The sequence below is a fragment of the Bombina bombina genome, chromosome 6 (genome assembly GCF_027579735.1).
Source record: "Bombina bombina isolate aBomBom1 chromosome 6, aBomBom1.pri, whole genome shotgun sequence".
In the NCBI taxonomy this organism is placed as follows: domain Eukaryota; kingdom Metazoa; phylum Chordata; class Amphibia; order Anura; family Bombinatoridae; genus Bombina; species Bombina bombina.
Window position 1 is genome coordinate 413,865,181 of NC_069504.1, and position 24,186 is coordinate 413,889,366.

General features: G+C 40.2%; 1 protein-coding gene across 1 annotated transcript in view; it reads left to right on the forward strand.

Moving 5' to 3' along the window:
• Positions 1-14,707, forward strand: part of LARS1 (leucyl-tRNA synthetase 1) — a 321,337-nt gene extending 306,630 nt beyond the window's left edge. The window contains exon 18 of the mRNA XM_053719280.1: positions 14,112-14,707. Coding sequence (XP_053575255.1) covers positions 14,112-14,317 — 206 coding nt within the window. The 3' untranslated portion in view covers positions 14,318-14,707. The remainder of the gene's footprint in view (positions 1-14,111) is intronic.
• Positions 14,708-24,186: the final 9,479 nt, after the last annotated feature.

Below are 24,186 nucleotides of genomic sequence, written 5' to 3' on the forward strand. Positions count from 1 at the left end.
ACTCTCTCTGACTTGGTGGTTAGATCACCATCGTATAGTTCAAGGGGCCTCTTGTTCGTCCAACCTGGACTGTAATCACAACAGATGCAAGTCTTTCAGGTTGGGGAGCTGTCTGGGATCTCTGACAGCACAAGGGGTTTGGAAACCTCAAGATGTGAGGTTGCCAATCAATATTTTAGAACTCTGTGCTATTTTCAGGGCTCTTCAGGTTTGGCCTCTGTTGAAAAGAGAACCATTCATTTGTTTTCAGACAGTCAATATCACAACTGTGGCATATGTCAATCATCAGGGTGGGTTCTCTAGCTATGAAAGAAGTATCTCTGATACTTTCTTGGGTGGTATCCAGATCTTGTCTAATTTCTGCGGTACATATCCCATGTGTAGACAATTGGGAAGCGGATTATCTCAGCCGTCAGACTTTACATCCGGGGGAGAGGTCTCTCCATCCAGATGTGTTTTTTCAGATTGTCAGATGTGGGGTCTTCCAGAAATAGATCTGATGGCTTCCCATCTAAACAAGAAACTTCCCAGGTACTTGTCCAGGTCCAGGGATCCTCAGGCGGAGTCGGTGGATGCGTTAGCAGTTCCTTGGTTTTACCAACCTGCTTATATCTTCCCGCCTCTTGTTCTTCTTCCAAGAGTGATCTCCAAGATCATCGTGGAACAATCGTTTGTGTTTCCAGCATGGCCTCACAGGTTTTGGTATGCGGATCTTGTCCGGATGTCCAGTTGCCAACCTTGGCCACTTCCTTTAAGACCAGACCTTCTGTCTCAAGGACAGTTTTTCCATCAGGATCTCAAATGGTTAAATTTGAAGGTATGGAAATTGAACGCTTAGTCATAGAGGTTTCTCTGACTCGGTAATTTATACTATGTTACAGGCTCGTAAATCTGTTTCTAGGAAGATTTATTATCAAGTTTGGAAGACTTATATTTCATGGTGGTGTTCTCATAAATTCTCCTGGCATTCTTTTAGAATTCCTAGAATTTTACAGTTTCTTCAGGATGGTTTGGATAAATGTTTATCTGCAAGTTCCTTGAAGGGACAAATCTCTGCTCTGTTTTATTTCACAGAAAGATTGCCAAGCTTCCTGATATTCCTGATATATTTCTCCTCCTTGGAGTCATTTGAGCCTATGCATTCTTTGGATATTAAGCTACTTTCTTGGAAAGTGTTGTTCCTTTTGGCTATCTCTTCTGCTAGAAGAGTTTCCGAATTATCTGCTCTTTCTTGTGAGTCTCCTTTTCTGATTTTCTATCAGGATAAGGCAGTTTTTGCAGACTTCATTTAAATTTTTACCTAAAGTTGTGAATTTCTAGCAACATTAATAGGGAAATTATTGTTCCCTCTGTGTCCTAATCCTAAGAATTCTTTGGAGGGATCCTTACATTATCTGGATGTTGTAAGAGCTTTGAAATATTATGTTGAAGCTACTAAAGATTTCAGGAAGACTTCTTTTTGTTGTCTCTTCTGGTTCTAGGAAAGGGCAGAAAGCTTTTGCCATTTCCTTGGCATCTTGGTTAAAGCTTTTTATTCTTCAGGCTTATTTGGGGTCGGGTCAGGCCCCGCCTTAGAGAATCACAACTCATTTATACTAGATCAGTCTCCACTTTGTAGGCTTTTAAGAATGAAGCTTCAGTTCAGATTTGCAAAGAAGCAACTTAGTCTTCTTTGCATACATTTGCTAAATTCTACCAAGTTTTTGCCTCTTCGGAAGCAGTTTTTGGTAGAAAAGTTCTTCAGGCAGCTGTTTCAGTTTGATTCCTCTGCTTATGTTTTAAGATTTTTCTTTTCATTTATGAGAATAACTTATATTTTTTTTGGATGTGGATTTAATTTTTTCAGCAGACAATTTATTTATTTTTATCCCTCCCTCTCTAGTGACTCTTCTGTGGAGTACCACATCTTGGGTATTACTGTCCCATACGTTACTAGCTCATGGACTCTTGCTAATTACATGAAAGAAAACATAATTTATGTAAGAACTTACCTAATAAATGTATTTCTTTCATATTGGCAACAGTCAATGAGACCCACCCTTTTTATGTTTTTTTTTTTTGTATAAAGCACAATTATATTTCTCCAACATAGGTGTGTCCGGTCCACGGCGTCATCCTTACTTGTGGGATATTCTCTTCCCCAACAGGAAATGGCAAAGAGCCCAGCAAAGCTGGTCACATGATCCCTCCTAGGCTCCGCCTACCCCAGTCATTCTCTTTGCCGTTGTACAGGCAACATCTCCACGGAGATGGCTTAGAGTTTTTTAGTGTTTAACTGTAGTTTTTATTATTCAATCAAGAGTTTGTTATTTTAAAATAGTGCTGGTATGTACTATTTACTCTGAAACAGAAAAGAGATGAAGATTTCTGTTTGTAAGAGGAAAATGATTTTAGCAACCGTTACTAAAATCGATGGCTGTTCCACACAGGACTGTTGAGAGGAATTAACTTCAGTTGGGGGAACAGTGAGCAGAATTTTGCTGCTTGAGGTATGACACATTCTAACAAGACAATGTAATGCTGGAAGCTGTCATTTTCCCTATGGGATCCGGTAAGCCATTTTTATTACAGACAGTAAATAAGGGCTTTACAAGGGCTTTTTAAGACTGTAGACATTTTCTGGGCTAAATCGATTCATATATAAACATATTTAGCCTTGAGGAATCATTTTAATCTGGGTATTTTGTAAAATAATATCGGCAGGCACTGTTTTGGACACCTTATTCTCTAGGGGCTTTCCCTAATCATAGGCAGAGTCTCATTTTCGCGCCTGTATTGCGCACTTGTTTTTGAGAAGCATGACATGCAGTCGCATGTGTGAGGAGCTCTGATACATAGAAAAGACTTTCTGAAGGCGTCATTTGGTATCGTATTCCCCTTTGGGCTTGGTTGGGTCTCAGCAAAGCAGATACCAGGGACTGTAAAGGGGTTAAAGATAAAAACGGCTCCGGTTCCGTTATTTTAAGGGTTAAAGCTTCCAAATTTGGTGTGCAATACTTTTAAGGCTTTAAGACACTGTGGTGAAATTTTGGTGAATTTTGAACAATTCCTTCATACTTTTTCGCAATTGCAGTAATAAAGTGTGTTCAGTTTAAAATTTAAAGTGACAGTAACGGTTTTATTTTAAAACGTTTTTTGTACTTTGTTATCAAGTTTATGCCTGTTTAACATGTCTGAACTGCCAGATAGACTGTGTTCTGAATGTGGGGAAGCCAAGGTTCCTTCTCATTTAAATAGATGTGATTTATGTGACACAAAATTTAGAGAAAATGATGCCCAAGATGATTCCTCAAGTGAGGGGAGTAAGCATGGTACTGCATCATCCCCTCCTTCGTCTACACCAGTCTTGCCCACTCAGGAGGCCCCTAGTACATCTAGCGCGCCAATACTCCTTACTATGCAACAATTAACGGCTGTAATGGATAATTCTATCAAAAACATTTTAGCCAAAATGCCCACTTATCAGCGTAAGCGCGACTGCTCTGTTTTAGATAATACTGAAGAGCATGAGGACGCTGATGATATTGTTTCTGAAGGGCCCCTACACCAGTCTGAGGGGGCCAGGGAGGTTTTGTCTGAGGGAGAAATTTCAGATTCAGGGAAAATTTCTCAACAAGCTGAACCTGATGTGATTACATTTAAATTTAAGTTGGAACATCTCCGCGCTCTGCTTAAGGAGGTGTTATCCACTCTGGATGATTGTGAGAATTTGATCATCCCAGAGAAACTATGTAAAATGGACAAGTTCCTAGAGGTCCCGGGGCCCCCAGAAGCTTTTCCTATACCCAAGCGGGTGGCGGACATTGTAAATAAAGAATGGGAAAGGCCCGGTATACCTTTCGTCCCTCCCCCCATATTTAAAAAATTGTTTCCTATGGTCGACCCCAGAAAGGACTTATGGCAGACAGTCCCCAAGGTCGAGGGGGCGGTTTCTACTTTAAACAAACTCACCACTATACCCATAGAAGATAGTTGTGCTTTCAAAGATCCTATGGATAAAAAATTAGAAGGTTTGCTTAAAAAGATGTTTGTTCAGCAAGGTTACCTTCTACAACCAATTTCATGCATTGTCCCTGTCACTACAGCCGCGTGTTTCTGGTTCGATGAGCTAGAAAAGGCGATCACTAGTGATTCTCCCCCTTATGAGGAGATTATGGACAGAATCCGTGCTCTCAAATTGGCTAATTCTTTCACCCTAGACGCCACTTTGCAATTGGCTAGGTTAGCGGCGAAAAATTCTGGGTTTGCTATTGTGGCGCGCAGAGCGCTTTGGTTGAAATCTTGGTAAGCGGATGCGTCTTCCAAGAACAAATTGCTTAACATTCCTTTCAAGGGGAAAACGCTGTTTGGCCCTGACTTGAAAGAGATTATCTCTGATATCACTGGGGGTAAGGGCCACGCCCTTCCTCAGGATAGGTCTTTCAAGGCCAAAAATAAACCTAATTTTCGTCCCTTTCGTAGAAACGGACCAGCCCCAAGTGCTACGTCCTCTAAGCAAGAGGGTAATACTTCTCAAGCCAAGCCAGCCTGGAGACCAATGCAAGGCTGGAACAAGGGAAAGCAGTCCAAGAAACCTGCCACTGCTACCAAGACAGCATGAAATGTTGGCCCCCGATCCGGGACCGGATCTGGTGGGGGGCAGACTCTCTCTCTTCGCTCAGGCTTGGGCAAGAGATGTTCTGGATCCTTGGGCACTAGAAATAGTCTCCCAAGGTTATCTTCTGGAATTCAAGGGGCTTCCCCCAAGGGGGAGGTTCCACAGGTCTCAATTGTCTTCAGACCACATAAAAAAACAGGCATTCTTACATTGTGTAGAAGACCTGTTAAAAATGGGAGTGATTCATCCTGTTCCATTAGGAGAACAAGGGATGGGGTTCTACTCCAATCTGTTCGTAGTTCCCAAAAAAGAGGGAACGTTCAGACCAATCTTAGATCTCAAGATCCTAAACAAGTTTCTCAAGGTTCCATCGTTCAAAATGGAAACCATTCGAACAATTCTTCCTTCCATCCAGGAAGGTCAATTCATGACCACGGTGGATTTAAAGGATGCGTATCTACATATTCCTATCCACAAGGAACATCATCGGTTCCTAAGGTTCGCATTCCTGGACAAGCATTACCAGTTCGTGGCACTTCCTTTCGGATTAGCCACTGCTCCAAGGATTTTCACAAAGGTACTAGGGTCCCTTCTAGCGGTGCTAAGACCAAGGGGCATTGCAGTAGTACCTTACTTGGACGACATTCTGATTCAAGCGTCGTCCCTTCCTCAAGCAAAGGCTCACACGGACATAGTCCTGGCCTTTCTCAGATCTCACGGATGGAAAGTGAACGTAGAAAAGAGTTCTCTATCTCCGTCAACAAGGGTTCCCTTCTTGGGAACAATAATAGACTCCTTAGAAATGAGGATTTTTCTGACAGAGGCCAGAAAAACAAAACTTCTAAACTCTTGTCAAATACTTCATTCCGTTCCTCTTCCTTCCATAGCGCAGTGCATGGAAGTAATAGGTTTGATGGTAGCGGCAATGGACATAGTTCCTTTTGCGCGCATTCATCTAAGACCATTACAACTGTGCATGCTCAGTCAGTGGAATGGGGACTATACAGACTTGTCTCCGACGATACAAGTAAATCAGAGGACCAGAGATTCACTCCGTTGGTGGCTGTCCCTGGACAACCTGTCACAAGGGATGAACTTCCGCAGACCAGAGTGGGTCATTGTCACGACCGACGCCAGTCTGATCGGCTGGGGCGCGGTCTGGGGACCCCTGAAAGCTCAGGGTCTTTGGTCTCGGGAAGAATCTCTTCTACCGATAAATATTCTGGAACTGAGAGCGATACTCAATGCTCTCAAGGCTTGGCCTCAGCTAGCAAAGGCCAAGTTCATACGGTTTCAATCAGACAACATGACGACTGTTGCGTACATCAACCATCAGGGGGGAACAAGGAGTTCCCTGGCGATGGAAGAAGTGACCAAAATCATTCAATGGGCGGAGACTCACTCCTGCCACTTGTCTGCAATCCACATCCCAGGAGTGGAAAATTGGGAAGCGGATTTTCTGAGTCGTCAGACATTACATCCGGGGGAGTGGGAACTCCATCCGGAAATCTTTGCCCAAATTACTCAACTGTGGGGCATTCCAGACATGGATCTGATGGCCTCTCGTCAGAACTTCAAGGTTCCTTGCTACGGGTCCAGATCCAGGGATCCCAAGGCGACTCTAGTAGATGCACTAGTAGCACCTTGGACCTTCAAACTAGCTTATGTATTCCCGCCGTTTCCTCTCATCCCCAGGCTGGTAGCCAGGATCAATCAGGAGAGGGCATCGGTGATCTTGATAGCTCCTGCGTGGCCACGCAGGACTTGGTATGCAGATCTGGTGAATATGTCATCGGCTCCACCATGGAAGCTACCTTTGAGACGAGACCTTCTTGTTCAAGGTCCGTTCGAACATCCGAATCTGGTCTCACTCCAACTGACTGCTTGGAGATTGAACGCTTGATCTTATCAAAACGAGGGTTCTCAGATTCTGTGATTGATACTCTTGTTCAGGCCAGAAAGCCTGTAACTAGAAAAATTTACCACAAAATATGGAAAAAATATATCTGTTGGTGTGAATCTAAAGGATTCCCTTGGGACAAGGTAAAACTTCCTAAGATTCTATCCTTTCTTCAAGAAGGATTGGAGAAAGGATTATCTGCAAGTTCCTTGAAGGGACAGATTTCTGCCTTGTCTGTGTTACTTCACAAAAAGCTGGCAGCTGTGCCAGATGTTCAAGCCTTTGTTCAGGCTCTGGTTAGAATCAAGCCTGTTTACAAACCTTTGACTCCTCCTTGGAGTCTCAACTTAGTTCTTTCAGTTCTTCAGGGGGTTCCGTTTGAACCCTTACATTCCGTTGATATTAAGTTATTATCTTGGAAAGTTTTGTTTTTGGTTGCAATTTCTTCTGCTAGAAGAGTTTCAGAATTATCTGCTCTGCAGTGTTCTCCTCCTTATCTGGTGTTCCATGCAGATAAGGTGGTTTTACGTACTAAACCTGGTTTTCTTCCGAAAGTTGTTTCTAACAAAAACATTAACCAGGAGATAGTCGTGCCTTCTTTGTGTCCGAATCCAGTTTCAAAGAAGGAACGTTTGTTGCACAATTTGGATGTTGTTCGCGCTCTAAAATTCTATTTAGATGCTACAAAGGATTTTAGACAAACATCTTCCTTGTTTGTTGTTTATTCTGGTAAAAGGAGAGGTCAAAAAGCAACTTCTACCTCTCTCTCCTTTTGGATTAAAAGCATCATCAGATTGGCTTATGAGACTGCCGGACGGCAGCCTCCTGAAAGAATCACAGCTCATTCCACTAGGGCTGTGGCTTCCACATGGGCCTTCAAGAACGAGGCTTCTGTTGATCAGATATGTAAGGCAGCGACTTGGTCTTCACTGCACACTTTTACTAAATTTTACAAGTTTGATACTTTTGCTTCTTCTGAGGCTATTTTTGGGAGAAAGGTTTTGCAAGCCGTGGTGCCTTCCATCTAGGTGACCTGATTTGCTCCCTCCCTTCATCCGTGTCCTAAAGCTTTGGTATTGGTTCCCACAAGTAAGGATGACGCCGTGGACCGGACACACCTATGTTGGAGAAAACAGAATTTATGTTTACCTGATAAATTACTTTCTCCAACGGTGTGTCCGGTCCACGGCCCGCCCTGGTTTTTTAATCAGGTCTGATAATTTATTTTCTTTAACTACAGTCACCACGGTATCATATGGTTTCTCCTATGCAAATATTCCTCCTTTACGTCGGTCGAATGACTGGGGTAGGCGGAGCCTAGGAGGGATCATGTGACCAGCTTTGCTGGGCTCTTTGCCATTTCCTGTTGGGGAAGAGAATATCCCACAAGTAAGGATGACGCCGTGGACCGGACACACCGTTGGAGAAAGTAATTTATCAGGTAAACATAAATTCTGTTTTCCAGTTCCTTTTTTTATGCTTTTTACTATCACCCCACTATTCGGCTATTAGTTAAACTGAAATGTGGGTGTGGTGAGGGGTGTATTTATAGGCATTATGAGGTTTGGGAAACTTTGCCCCTCTTGATAGGATTGTATATCCCATACGTCACTAGCTCATATACTCTTGCCAATATAAAAGAAATGAATTTATCAGGTAAGTTCTTTTTTTTTTTTCTGGGGCTAGGAGGCGGGCACTGAAGGGGTTAACCGGTAATCTTCATTTATTTGGGACTTATTTACCTTATGTTTAGGGTTAATTATGGTAGTGTGCAGGCTCTGGGATATGTGATGGGCAGACAAGGGTAATCTCCTTTATGAATAGAAAGGAGTTATTCTGTTTGTTGGATCAGTATATTTTAGCTTATTGAGATTCTGTCTTTGTTTATTTTGAGAATCTATGTGTTTGGGGCACTTTATTTTTTTCATTAACGATCTTAGCCATTTTAGTTACAGGAAACAACTTAATTTTGTTTCCCTTCACTCCTGGCTGGAAGTGCGTGCCAGGAATTTAAGTTGCGCGGCTTTTCAGTCCGGTTTTGTGTCTCCGATGTCTTGCTCCTTACAAACAATACGGAGCGGTTGTGCCTGCTTCTCAGCAGAGTTCCGGTCTTCCGTTAGAGGAAAGGAGGAAGGTCGGCACCTCAGTCAACAACTAAGGTGTAGTGTGATAAGGGGTCTGTTTAAAAAAAAAACTTCTTATAATGAGTTATAATAACAGGCTTTTTATTTCATTTTAGCCTCCTCTTTGGATATTGCTGTTAACGGTTTTGTTTCTTGCTTTTTTTCTTAGAGACCGTATTTAAAAAAAAAATTGATCCATCATGGATCAAGATCATGTTCCTATGGACAGGTGTATCCTTTGTTTGGATAATCAAGATGTTCAGCCTTTGCAATTTTGTTCCTCATGTATAGAGAGGACGTTAAAAAATAAAGATATAATTTTTGTCTCTGAGCCAACTGTCTCTCTCAGGATGATGCTGTTCAGGGTTTGCCACATCTTTCTCCTCAGCCGTCCCAAACCTTAGCAACATTACATGCAGTGCCCTGCGGTTCCTCTCAGTCTCCTTGAGGAGTTTATTTGCCAGCAGAATTTGCTGCCCAGGTATCCTCTGCAGTATCTGAGGCATTAGCTGCCTTTCCCATGTTACTGGATAAACGCAAGAGGAAATTTAGAGATTCAGATAGTAAGGTTTCTGCTCCAGTTTTGGCTACTCAAGTTGCTCTTTCTCAGAAGTCCTGAGGAGGAAGATACATCGGCAGCCTCTGAGGTTGAAATCTCAGATTCAGACAGTATAATTCCTTTATCTGATGCTGAAGTTGTATCCTTCAGATTTAAGCTAGAACACCTCTGTGTCCTATTAAAGGAGGTTTTAGCTACCTTGGATGAGTCTGATAACTCTTACGTTATCAAACCTAAAAAGTCCAGTAAACTTAATAGATACTTAGATGTTCCCTAATCTGTGGAGGTCTTTCCTTTACTTTTTTCCCCTTTGCCTGTATTTAAAAAGATGTTTCCTGTTGCTGACTCCATCAAAGAGTCATGGCAAATGGTTCCTAAAGTGGAAGGAGCTATTTCCACTCTGGCTAAGAGGACTACTATTCCTATTGAGGATAGCAGCTCCTTTAAAGCTCCTATGGATAAGAAGCTGGAGGCTTATTTAAAGAAAATATGTTCGTCGAGGTCTCCAATAGCAACCTGCTGTGTGTATTGCCACTGTGACTAGTGCGGCAGCCTATTGGTTCGACGCCTTGTCTGACTCTCTTCAGGTAGAAACTCCCTTAGAGGAAATCCAAGATGGGATTAAGGCTTTTAAGTTAGCCAATTCCTTGATTACTGACGCCTCCTTGCAGGTTATGAAATTGGGAGCTAAGATTTCTGGTTTCGCTGTGTTGGCACGCAGAGCTTTATGGCTAAAGTCGTGGTCAGCCGATATTTCCTCTAAATCCAAACTTCTGGCGATCCCTTTCAAGGGTAAGACCTTGTTTGGACCCGGTTTGACAGAGATTATTTCTGATATCACAGGTGGTAAAGGGTCTTTTCTTCCACAACATAAGAAAGAGAAAGGACGTTAGAATAATTTTCGTTCCTTTCGTACCTTCAGAGGAATGTCTTCTCCATCTTCCAAGCAGGGTCAGTCCAAGTCAACTTGGAAACCCATTCAGTCTTGGAACAAAAGAAAGCAATCTAGGAAACCCGCAGCTGATTCTCAATCAGCTTGAAGAGTTTGCCACTTATCCAAGATTGGATCAAGTGGGGGGCAGACTGTCTGTTTTCTCAAGCATGGATACGAGATCCTTGTGTTGTGTACATTGTATCTCAGGGTTACCTTTTGGAATTCAAGACTTTTCCTCCCAGGGGCAGGTTCCACCTCTCAAGATTATCTGCAGACCAGATAAAAAAGAGGCGTTCTTGAAATGTGTACAGGATCTTTCCTCCCTGGGAGTGATAGTTCCAGTTCCGGAACAGGGTCTATGTTTTTATTCCTATCTGTCTGTGGTTCCCAAGGAAGAGGGAACTTTCCGGCCTATTCTAGACCTGAAGTGTCTCAACAAGTTTCTCAGAGTACGCTCCTTCAAGATGGTAACTATATGTTCCATTATTCCTTTAGTACAAGAGGGTCAGTTCATGACGACCATAGATTTAAAGGATGCGTACCTTCATGTACCTATTCACAAGGATCATCACAAATTTCTGAGATTTGCCTTTCTGGACAAACATTTTTTTACGTTTCACCTTGCCACAGCTCCCAGAATTTTCTCAAAGGTTCTATGGGCTCTCTTGGCAGAGATCTAGTCCCGGGGAATTGCAGTAGCGCCTTACCTGGACGACATTTTGGTCCAGGCGCGGTCTTTTCAACAAGCAAAATCTCACACGGAGATATTATCTTTTCTTCGTTCCCACGGATGGAAAATGAATCTGAAAAAGAGCTTCCTTGTCCCAGCCACAAGGGTAATTTTCCTAGGGACCATAATAGAGTCTATATCAATTAAACTTTTTCTGACAGATGTCAAGAAAGCCAAAATTATTTCCTCTTGCCTCTCCCTTCAATCTATGATTCGGCCATCAGTGGCTCAATGTATGGAGGTAATCTGTCTGATGGTGGCTTCCATTGACATCATTCCTTTTGCTCGATTCCATTTGAGAGCTCTGCAGTTGTGCATGCTCAGACAATGGAACGGGAATCATGCAGATCTGTCTCCAAAGATAAATCTAGATCAGTCGACAAAAGACTCCTTTACGTGGTGTTTGACTCAGGAACATCTGTCTCAGTGCACATGCTTTCGGAGACCATCTTGAGTGATTGTGACCATGGACACCAGCCTGCAGGGCTGGGGAGCAGTCTGGGACTCGTTCAGGCATTATGGACTCGGGAGGAGTTGAGAGCAATCTACAATGCCCTGATAGCTTGGCCTCAGCTTTCCTTAGTCCAGTTCATCAGGTTCCAGTCAGACAATATCACCTCAGTGGCTTACATCAACCACCAGGGAGGAACACAGAGTTCCTTAGCCATGAAAGAAGTGGCTCGGATCATTTAGTGGGCGTAAGTTCACAATTGTTGTCTGCCATCCACATTCCAGGGGTGGACAATTGGGAAGCGGATTTTCTGAGGAGACAAACTTTTCATCCCGGGGAGTGGGCACTCCATCCGGAAGTGTTCTCCAACTTAACCCTTACCTGGGGGGTTCCGGAGCTGGATTTGATGTCTTCTTGGCAGAACGCCAAGCTTCCAAGGTACTGTTCAAAGTCGAGAGATCCACAGGTTGCTCTAATATATGCTCTGGCAGCTCTGTGGAATTTCAGGCTGGCATACCTGTTTCCTCCATTTGCGCTCCTTCCACGAGTCATTGCTCGTATCAAACAGGAGAGAGCATCAGTGATTCTTATAGCTCCTGCGCGGCCTTGCAGGATCTGGTATGCAGACCTAGTAGAGATGTCGTCTCTCCCACCTTGGAGATTTCCCCTGAGGAAGGACCTCCTGATTCAGGGTCCCTTCCTTCATCCAAATCTAGTTTCTCTGAAGCTGACTGCTTGAAGATTGAACGTTTAGTTCTTTCTAAACGTGGTTTTTCTGAGTCTGTCATTAAGACTATGATTCAAGCTCGTAAGCCTTTTATTAGAAAGACTTACCATAAGGTATGGCGTAAATATCTTTATTGGTGTGAATCCAAGGGCTGCTCCTGGAGTAGGGTTCGGATTTCTAGGATTTTATCTTTTCTCCATGAGGGTCTGGAGAAGGGTTTATCAGCAAGCACTCTGAAAGGTCAGATTTCTGCATTTTATATTTTGTTACACCAGCTTCTGGCGGATGTGCCAGATGTGCAATCTTTTTGTCAGGCCTTGGTCAGAATCAGGCCTGTGTTTAAGTCTGTTGCTCCTCCTTGAAGCCTTAACCATCTTCTTAAGGTTTTGCAGCAGGCTCCGTTTGAGCCTATGCATTCTATCTATATTAAGTTGTTATCTTGGAAAGTTTTGTTTCTTATGGCTATTTCTTCTGGCAGAGAGTTTCGGAACGCTCGGCTTTACAATATGATTCACCTTATCTTGTCTTTCATGCTGATAAGGCGGTTCTTCAGACTAAATTGGCGTTTCTTCCTAAAGTGGTTTCGAATAGAAATATTAATCAGGAAATTGTTTTTCCTTCGCTATGTCCTAATCCTCCTCATAAGGAACGTTTGTTGCACAATCTGGATCTTGTGCGTGCTCTTAAATTCTATTTACAAGCGACTAAAGATTTTCGCCAGTCTTCTGCCCTGTTTGTTTTTCTGGAAAACGTAAGGGTCTGAAGGCTACTTCTACTTCTCTTTCCCTCTGGTTGAGAAGTATAATTAGTTTTGCTTATGAGACCGCTGGTCAGCAGCCTCTTGAGAGAATTACAGCTCATTCTACAAGAGCTGTCTCCTCTTCTTGGGCTTTTAAAAATGAAGCTTCTGTGGAGCAGATTTGCAAGGCTACAACTTGGTCTTCTCTGCATACTTTTTCAAAGTTTTACAAATTTGATACTTTTGCCTCGACAGAGCCTTCTTTTGGGAGAAAGGTTCTTCAAGCGGAGGTGCCTTCTATTTAGGTATACCTGTCTTGTTTTCCCTCACTAGTCATCTATGTCCTCTAGCTTGGGTATTAGTTCCCAACAGTAATTGATGACGTTGTGTACTCACCATATCTTAGGAAAGTAAACATAAATTATGCTTACCTGATAAATTTATTTCCGAATATGGTGAGTCCATGACCCCGCCCTTAAATTTAAGACCATTATTTTTTTATTAAATCTCAGGCACCTCTACACCTTTGTGTTATTCCTTTTTTCCATTTTCCTTTTTGGGCCAATGACTGGGGATTATGGGTAGGGGAGTGACACTTAACAGCTTTATTGTTGTGCTCTTTGCCTCTTACTGCTCGCCAGGAGTGGTATTCCCAACAGTAAATGATGACGTTGTGGACTCACCATATCCGGAAAGAAATACATTTATCAGGCAAGCATAAATTATGTTTTCTGTATTAAATATAAAAATAACTGAGCAATTTTTAACATTTAGTATAAAAATAAATGAGCATTTGCAAGATATATACATATATAAACCAAAGACCAAGGAACATGTGCATTACATCAATATTGCTAGTGCAGTAATTCACCAGTCCACTCCTAGAATCCTCCCAGTCTACATCCTGCCACCTTGACACCATTATTGTACAAATTATTCATCTGTCTTCTACCCCAACTCCCATACTGGTATCATTACTCATATTCTAAAGATACCCTTCCTTGACCCAAATTCACTCTCTGGCTACTGCCCACATCCCCTAGCGTACTATATTTTGTTACTACCATTTCTGCTGTGAGACCATTTTGTTTGTCATCCTCCATCTTTTACCCTTTAGTTTTAGTACCTGTTTCAGTATTCTTTAAAGAACAAAAATATTTCATTCTGAACTTTAGTTTTTTAACATTTTGAAGTTTCCGTAGTTTTGTTTATGATTTTGTGTCACCCTAAGCTTTGCTTTTTTTGTAGCTCATTCCTATCTAAACTCTAAAGTATCATGAATTGTTACGATTTTCATCATAAGTGCATTAAGTTATTCTTTATCTAATATTTGTCTTCCCCCCCCCCCCAGACGTTACTAAGGTAAAGCTTATGCGGTATGATGACCCATTGTTGGGACCCCGCCGTGTTCCAGTACTTGGAAGAGAAGATAGTGGCAAGATTCTAGTATCTGTGCAAGCTGCTTTTCAAGTTGATCTAAATGAGAAGCGAGTGCATATTGCTGACAATGGCCTTAAAATAGATATAGGAGACACACTGGTGTACATTGTGGATTGAAGATAATAAAAGGTGTAGCTTTCAATAAAAGTAAAGAACTTGGAAAGCTGTAGGCAGTCATACAAATAAACTTGCAGTAGACTCTTATTACCCATGGTGCATTATGTTTTATGTTTTTGTTTCTTAAATAATGGCAAAGACTTTGCAAAAAAAAAAAAAAATCCTGCCATTTATCTGTTACAACTTTCACAGAAGCAATCTGTTATAGGAGTGATCATTTTAAAACCTTTTAATGCAGGGTTGTCTGAAAAAATATTGTGTATATTGCATCGTTGAAACATTTTGCACTTTTAATATCCTTTTGTTTTATGGGAATCTGTCATGAAAAATACCAAGAGCCAATTATATTGGTATGCATAAATATTTAAAATAAACCTTATTATTCTACAATGTGTTATGGGATTTTTTTGCTTTCATCACTCACATGTATTATTGCTCTCTTAAATATTACATTTTAGATTAAAAAGAGAAGCATTATAAACATCAGTGAAATGACTGTTTACATTTTTATGTGGGTCCTAATTTTGAAATAACCGTAGTTCTTTACTGTGAGGTAGAGGAACTATATCAGAGCAAGCTCCAAACTAACACTTATCACATAGAAAATGTACAATTCAGTTTATGAATATTAGTGTATGCATATGCAAACAGAGTATTAGGAAATCAAGTTATTATTAATAGTTTATTATCCCCTGCTATAAAATACAAATAAAGTACAGAGAAGGTGTCTTGTTTGAAACTAGTCTGCAAATCAGCCAGGAGATACAATACAGTTCATCCTCGGTAAATGGAATCTTCATCAATTGATGGATCTCAGAAGATACCATTTCCTATCTACCCCATGACATGAAGTTTTTCAAAACTTCCAATCCAGAGGAAAAAGTAATTGCCTCTTTGTGTTATAGGCTTCTGTTAGAAAGCAACAGAAATAGCACTCAGACATGAAAAGTCTTGATAAAATAATTGCTATAACAGCAGTAGTACAACTACTAGCAGACAATGTGCTGACCAGTTTACACAAATTCCTTTAAAATTTGTCAGTGCTTATTTTATTCCCCCTGTTTCTAAAGCACATACACATATTGTCTATCTTTTGACAGAAATAAATATTTTAGAGAAAGTCCAGTATAAACGTGAACTTTGAAATGTCCCTTCTTGACTTTCTCACAGCTGAGAGAAACTCTACTGATAAAACACCCTTCAGATTTTAGTTCCAGATCTTTTTCTATGCATTCTACATTTTTGCACTTTCAGTTTTAATATAACTGAAACTGGAGGGAACAGGTTATGTTGCATAAAAAATAAGCCATAATTAAGGCTTAAAAGCAGAATAATGTATATGTTAGTCAGCAGTGTGGTTTGACATCCTGCAAGGTTAAGGTGCAGTCTGGGGGTCTCTGAGAGTGCCAGGAACGTGGTCTACTCTGAGGCAAGGTTGCCCATAAACATTATAGAAATTTGCTCTTTCTTCAGGGCTCTTTAGAGAAAAGGAAACTTTTCTTTGATTCCAGTGAGACAATGTCACAGCATTTGCTTACATCAATCATCAAGGTGGAACTCAGTTTCCTGGTGCTGTAATAATTGTCCCACATTGTTAGCTGGGCATAACTTTACCAAAGCATGATCTCTGCTATCCACATTCCGAGTGTAAACAGTTGGGAGGCAGACTTTCCAGTGTCTTCACTGAGGGGAGTGGTCTCTGAACCAGGAGGTTTTCTACCAAATAGTGAGACTTTGGGGCTTGCCAGAGCTACCTCTCATGAATCACAAGCTGCCTTGATATTGTGCCAGGTCGGAGGATCTAATAGATGCCCTAGTGGTTTCCTGGTCATTAACCTGATTTACATCGTTCCTCCATTTGTATTGCTATACAGGGTGATAGCCAGTATCATACAAGAACAGCCTCAGCAATTCTAATTTCTTTCATGTAATTGGCAAGAGTCCATGAGCTAGTGACGTATGGGATATACAATCCTACCAGGAGGGGCAAAGTTTCGCAAACCTCAAAATGCCTATAAATACACCCCTCACCACACCCACAATTCAGTTTTACAAACTTTGCCTCCCTATGGAGGTGGTGAAGTAAGTTTGTGCTTGATTTTCTTCTGTGATATGCGCTTCTCAGCATTTTGAAGCCTGATTCCTCTGAGTACAGTGTTTGTCAGAGAGATGTGAAAACAGTATCGCCTATTGATGCTATGGTTTTCCTCACAGGCTTCCTTGCACAAGGTTGCGTCTGCCATGACGCGAGTTGCCTGATTTCCGAATGTTAGCGCCAAAATTTTAAATTTTGCGTTGTGCATCATACTTGGCACCAAATTATTTATTTATTTAAACCCCACTTCCTATATGCCTCTTGCTCTTTTTTAGGCTCAGAGGGCTATGCTGTTTGCATTTTTTTCCCATTCCTGTAACTGCCATATAAGGAAATTGATCATTTTTGCTTTATATGTTGTTTTTTTCTCTTACATTTGCAAAATGTCTCAATCTGATCCTGTCTCAGAAACCACTTTTGGAATCCTGCCTGATAACAGTTCTACCAAAGCTAAGTGTATCTGTTGTAAGTTTGTGGAGATTATATCTCCAGCTGTAGTATGTAACAGTTGTCATGACGAGCTTTTGCATGCAGAGAATGTATCCTTCAGTACTAGTACAATGCCTGTTGTTCCTTCAACATCTGATGTACATGATATCCCTATGAATATTTAAGATTTTATTGCTGATGCGATTCAGAAGGGTTTGTCTGCTATTCCGCCTTCTAATAAACGTAAAAGGTCTTTTAAAAACTTCTCGTAAGATTGATGAAATTTCAAATGATCGATAACATACTGAATTATCCTCTTCTGATGAGGATCTATCTGGTTCAGAAGATCCTTCCTCAGATATTGACACTGACAAATCTACTTATCTCTTTAAGATGGAGTACATTTTTAAAGAAGTGTTGGTTACTTTGGATATTAAGGAATCTAGTCCTCTTGATACTAAAATTAGTAAACGTTTAAATTCTGTTTACAAACCTCCTGTGGTTACTCCAGAGGTTTTTCCAGTTCCTGATGCTATTTCTGATATGATTTCTAAGGAATGGAATAGGCCTGGTACTTCTTTTATTCCTTCTTCTAGGTTTAAAAAATTGTATCCTTTGCCAGCAGCTAGATTACAGTTTTGGGGGAAAATCTACAAAGTTGATGGGGCTATTTCTACTCTTGCCAAACGTACTACTATTCCTATGAGAGAGTACTTCTTTTAAGGATCCTTTAGATAGGAAACTTGAATCCTACCTAAGGAAAGCTTATTTATTTTCTTGCTATATTCTTAGGCCTTCTATATCCATGGCTGATGTTGCAGCTGCATCAACTTTTTGGTTGGAAAGCTTAGCGCAACAGGAAACAGATTGATTTGTCTAGCATTGTTCTCTTGCTTCAACATGCTAATCATTTTATCTGTGATGCTATTTTTGATATCATCAAATTGATGTTAAATCTATGTATTTAGCTATTTTAGCTAGAAGAGCTTTGTGGCTTAAATATTGGAATGCTGACATGGTATCTAAGTCTAGATTACTATCTCTTTCCAAGGTAATAATTTATTTGGTTCGTTTTCGTTCTTTTCGACAGAATAAGGAACAGAAAGCCAATCCTTCCCCCAAAGAATCTGGTTCCAATTGGAAACCTTCAAGTTAGAATAAATCCAAGCCCTTTAAGAAACCAAAGCCAGCCCCCAAGTCTGCATGAAGGTGCATCCCTCATTTCAGTTCAGCTGGTGGTGGGGGGGGGGGGGGCAGATTAAAATGTTTCCAAAACATTTGGACATATTCTGGCCAAAATCAGTGGATTCAGAGTAAGACCTCCTGTGAGAAGATTTTTTCTCTCACACGTCCCAGTAAATACAGTGAAGGCTCAGGCTTTTTTGAAGTGTGTTTCAGATCTGGAGCTTTCAGGGGTAATCATACCAGTTCAGTTTCAGGAACAGGGTCTGGGGTTTTATTCAAATCTATTCATTGTCCCAAAGAAAGAAAATTTTGAATCGTTTTGTAAGAGTCATCTTTCAAATGATAATTATAAGGATTATTCTGCCTTTTGTTCAGCAAGGTCATTATATGTCCACGATAGGCTTACATGATGCATATCTTCATTTTCCGATTAATCTAGACCACTATTGGTTTCTGAGATTCTCTTTTATAGACAAGCATTACCAATTTGTCGCTCTTCCATTTGGCCTAGCGATAGCTCCAAGTCATGGTTGGAGGATCAATTTACTGAAAAGTTCCTTGATTACTCAGACAAGGGTCACCTTTTTAGGTTTCCAGATAGATTCAGTGTCCATGACTCTGTATCTAACAGACAAGAGACAAATGAAATTGGTTTCAGCTTGCCAAAACTTTCAGTCTCGATCATTCCCTTTGCTCGTTTTTATATAAGACCTCTTCAGCTTTGTATGCTGGATCAATGGTGCAGGGATTATACAAGGATATCACAGCCAATATCCTTAAATCCCAATGTTCGAATCTCTCTGAATTGGTGGTTAGACCACCATCGTTTAGTTCAAGGGACCTCTTTTGTTTGTCTAACCTGGACTGTAATCACCACAGATGCAAGTCTTTCAGGTTAGGGAGCTGTCTGGGGATCTCTGACAGCACAAGGAGTTTGGAAACCTCAAGAGGCGAGGTTACCAATTAATATTTTAGAACTCCGTGCTATTTTCAGGGCTCTTCAGGTTTGGCCTCTGTTGAAGAGAGAATCATTCATTTGTTTTCAGACAGACAATATCACAACTGTGGCATATGTCAATCATCAGGGTGGGACTCACAGTCCCCTAGCTATGAAAGAAGTATCTTGGATACTTTCTTGGGCAGAATCCAGCTCTTGTCTAATTTATGCGGTACATATCCCAGGTATAGTCAATTGGGAAGCGGATTATCTCAGCCGTCAGACTTTACATCCGGGGGAGTGGTCTCTCCATCCAGATGTTTTTTTCAGATTGTTCAGATGTGGGGTCTTCCAGAAATAGATCTGATGGCTTCCCATCTAAACAAGGAGCTTTCCAGGTACTTGTTCAGTTCCAGGGATCCTCATGCGGAGTTGGATGCGTTAGCAGTTCCTTGGTTTTACCAACCTGCTTATATCTTCCTGCCTCTAGTTCTCCAAGATCATCATGGAACAATCGTTTGTGTTTCTGGTAGTACCAGCATGGCCTCACAGGTTTTGGTATGCGGATCTTGTTCGGATGTCCAGTTGCCAACCTTGGCCACTTCCTTTAAGACCAGACCTTCTGTCTCAAGGTCCGTTTTTTTCCATCAGGATCTCAAATCTTTACATTTTAAGGTATGGAAATTGAACACTTAGTGCTTTGTCATAGAGGTTTCTTTGATTCAGTGATTAATACTATGTTACAGGCTGTTTCTAGGAAGATTTATTATCGAGTTTGGAAGACTTTCATTTCATTTTACAGTTTCTTCAGGATGGTTTGGATAAAGATTTGTCTGCAAGTTCCTTGAATGGACAAATCTCTGCTCTTTCTGTTTTATTTTACAGAAAGATTGCTAAGCTTCCTGATATTCACTGTTTTATACAGGCTTTGGTTCGTATCAAGCCTGTCATTAAATCAATCTCTCCTCCTTGGAGTCTTAGTTTGGTTTTGAAGGCTTTACAGGCTCCTCTTTTTGAGCCTATGCATTCTTTGGCTATTAAAACTACTTTCTTGGAAAGTGTTGTTCCTTTTGGCTATCTCTTCTTCTAGAAGAGTTTCTGAATTATCTGCTCTCTCTTGTGAGTCTCCTTTTCTGATTTTTCATCAGGATAAGCCAGTTTTGTGGACTTCTTTTGAATTTCTTCCTAAGGTATTGAATTCTAATAACATTAATAGGGAAATTGTTGTTCCCTCTGTGTCCTAATCCTAAGAATTCTTTGGAGAGATCCTTACATTCTTTAGAAGTTGTTAGAGCTTTGAAATATTATATTGAAGCTACTAAAGATTTCAGGAAGACTTCTAGTCTATTTGTTGTCTTTTCTGGTTCTAGGAAACGTCATAAAGCTTCTGCCATTTACTTGGCATCTTGGTTAAAGCTTTTGATTCATCAGGCTTATTTGGAGTCATTTCAGGCCCTGCCTCAGAGAATCGCAGCTCATTCTACTAGATCAGTCTCCACTACGTGGGCCTTTAAGAATGAAGTTTCAGTTGATCAGATTTGCAAAGCAGCAACATGGTCTTTTTTGCATACATTTACTGAATTCTACCGTTTTGATGCGTTTGCCTCTTCGGAAGCAGTTTTGGTAGAAAAAGTATTCAGGCAGCTGTTTCAGTTTGATTCCTCTGCTTATGTTTTAAGTTTTTTCTTTTCAATTATGAGAAAAACGTATTTCTTTTACAAAGATATGACGAGTCCACGGATTTCATACTTACTTGTGGGATATTTACCTCCTGCTAACAGGAAGTGGCAAAGAGCACCACAGCAGAGCTGTATATATATAGCCCCTCCCCTTCCGCTCCACCCCCAGTCATTCTCTTTGCCTGTGTTATACTAGGAAGACATGGTAAAGTGAGGTGTTAGTTTCTTCAATCAAGAAGTTTTTTATTTTAAATGGTACCGGTGTGTACTATTTTCCTCAGGGGGATATGGAAGAAGATTTCTGCCCTGAGGTTTGATGATCTTAGCATTTGTAACTAAGATCCACGCTGGTTCCCACAAGACTTCTAAAAGTAACCATGAGACATCTTCAGTGTGGAGACCGGTTTCATGCTACAAGCAGCATTAAGGTATGTGCAGTCTTTTTTTCTGAGGAGACTTGGTGTTTTAGAACTGGCTAGCATTATTTCCCTGTATGGGAATGGGGTAAGCAGTAAAACCTATTTTAATAAGAGGGGTGTTACTGGAGTCCCTATTTTATATTTATCATTAGTTGATATTTGGGCATTATGTGACATGGGAGACAATATAAAAAACAATGTTTTATGTTTTTTATTTTTGGCACTTAAAACTTATTGGTTTTATGCTTGAGGGTTATATTGTGTGTGTATTTTTACTTTAGTGCAAAACTGCATTTCCATGTGGTGTTGTTTGGGCCTACTCTGACTTTTGACCTTAAGGGGCGGAGCCTGATTTGGCGCAATTTCTTCAGGCTTAGCAGCAGCAAACAGTAACTCGGTGGCTCCTGGACTGTGTAGCTGGTCTGAAGGGTTGGAAACTTGATTTGAAGTACCCTGGGTGCAGAGTGTATTTTCATCTATCTTTTGACTACATGTTGATAAGTACTTCTAAAGCCTTATTTCTGCCCTTGCTTCTGGGTGCAGTAATTTTTGGATTAACCAACGATATTAAGTTAAATTTGGGAATAATTTAACGGTTTTTGTGCATTTTGGAAAAATTGTTTACTTTTTCTTTTCTTAAAGGCACAGTAGACATTTTTTCTAATGTTTATTTTATGCTATAAATAAGTGTTTCAATGACTTTTGTGGTATTACTAGTCTGTTCAACATGTCTGACATTGAGGTTTCTCATTGTTCTATGTGTTTAGAAGCTATTGTGCAACCCCCTCTAACATTGTGTAACTTTTGTACTGAAAGAGCTTTACAATGTAAAAAGCATATTTTAAATAAAGTAAGTGTGCCTAGGGATGATTCTCAGTCTGAAGAGAATCAGGATATGCCATCTAATTCTCCCCAAGTGTCACAACCTTTTATGCCCACACAAGCGAAGCCTAGTACTTCTAGTGCGTCTAATTCCTTTACTCTGCAGGAGATGGCTGCAGTTATGTCAACTACCCTTACAGAGGTATTGTCTAAATTACCAGTGTTGCAGGGTAAACGCAGTAGGTCAAGTATTAATGTAAAAAATTCAGAGTATCGTCCTCCTATGTAGGTGCGCTCAGGAAGCAAACGATGATGGTAGTCGACAGTTTCCGAAGTGTAGAAACCAGGCAGCTCTTCTGATAATAGACGAGGTAAGTGGTATCTGTAGCGAGGAAAAGAAGGCGCCAAATAGAATATCGCTACAAACAAATTTGATGGCAAAGTAATATAGATTATTACTCACAAGCAGCCAATCAGGACCCAAAGTGGTAGCACACCTTCCTTTCGAAATCTACGGGGCTCTGCACGCTCAGCTGAGGATAGATTGCACACCACAGATGCCGGGAAATTCCTCCTGTTCCTCGGCAGTGGTGAATAGAGTAAAATAGTGGATAAAGGGGAGAACAACCTCCAGCAGGATATGTAAAAACAAGTTTATTAAAATGTTTTTAAAAACAAAGCAACGCTTTTCTCGGTTACACAGAGCCGTTTCATCAGGCTATAATACATCTTCTCAACAGCCTGCTGCTTATATACCTCCTTTATCCAATTAAAACAATCCTACTACACACACCCAATTATTGGATTCTCTGTAACTCGGTACTATTATTAACCCCTGAGTGCTTAAAAATTGGGTGCTGTCTGTCTTAATCTAAAAAATATATACAAACAAATACAATTCATACAAATAAACTATTAAGATCAATTTTATCTAATATACAAAAATCCCACTAGATGTTTGAATTGATAGATACTAATTACTTACACAATAGTATATAAAATTATTAAATTACATTCCTTAAATACAGACTTCCGCCTATACCAATTCATACACCAACTATTCATATATCATTTGCGACGCTTTATGGATCTTACAAATGCTCATATTCTCATTATATTAAACTATGAAACAGGCACCTTATATACCCATATACTATTAATACCTAAAACTGAAAGGCAAAATACAGTTTATATACAAGCTTCTTATTTCTTAATTAATTTTAATATTTTATCACACAGAAATATAGTGGTTATATCGAATTCCCTAAGAACCATCTCATATACATATAGCAGTTTGATGTGCCAACCATTCCCATATCGTTGAAAGGCATAGTATATTTTATTTTTCTATCACTCAATATTATATACTTGTATATTGTAATCCTATGAGTAAGTGTATTATTTGACACAAGGGAGCGATTCAACATCTCACCTAAAGGGTACTAATAGATATTCCCTATAACTTTATCTCTATATACAGAGGTCAGTAGACCAGTGTTAATGGATAATCCCCACTGTTATTATAGTGGGCCTAAGGGCTACTAAATTTTAGTCTTGAAATGCAGCAAGGTCAATATTCATATTTAGGCCTGAGGGGTACAGTGTTTGAAGTCTGTAGATCCAAAACGTCTGCCTTAGCCTAAAGAAACGATTATAAAAATCAGATCTAGGAATATGTTCTATAGGTGTAATTTTCATACAATGCAAATTCCCACTATGTTTTAGATTACAATGTCTGGACACGCTATGTAGTTTAAAATTAGCCTTAATATTCCTAAAATGTTCAGACCATCTCAAACTCAGACGCCTGCAGGTGCGCCCTACATACTGGCACCCACAAATACAAGACAAGAGATAGATTACGTAGTTGGATGCACAAGTCATCCAACTCCCCATTTTGTATGTTTTGGATGTTATAGTGGACTGAAAAGTATTCACATTGTGTGTGATATACTCACACATTTTACATTTCTTATTTTGACATTTATAACTGCCCTTTCTTTGTATCCTACAAATTGTATTATTTTCTCTATTGCTTTCTACATTAATTGAGTTATTTTTATTCACTATTTTACTAGGTGCCAGAATTCTTTTTAAATTGGGTGCTCTTTTGTATACAATAGTGGGTATAGGGTCTAACATTGGGCCCAATATAGGGTCTTTTAATAAAATTTTCCAGTGCTTATTGATGCTCTTCTTGATCACATCATAATTACTGTTATATTCTGTGATAAAGAGTGGCTGATTCCTGATATTATCCTGATGTTGTATATTAGCTTTCTTTTTTTCAAAGTATTTATTTC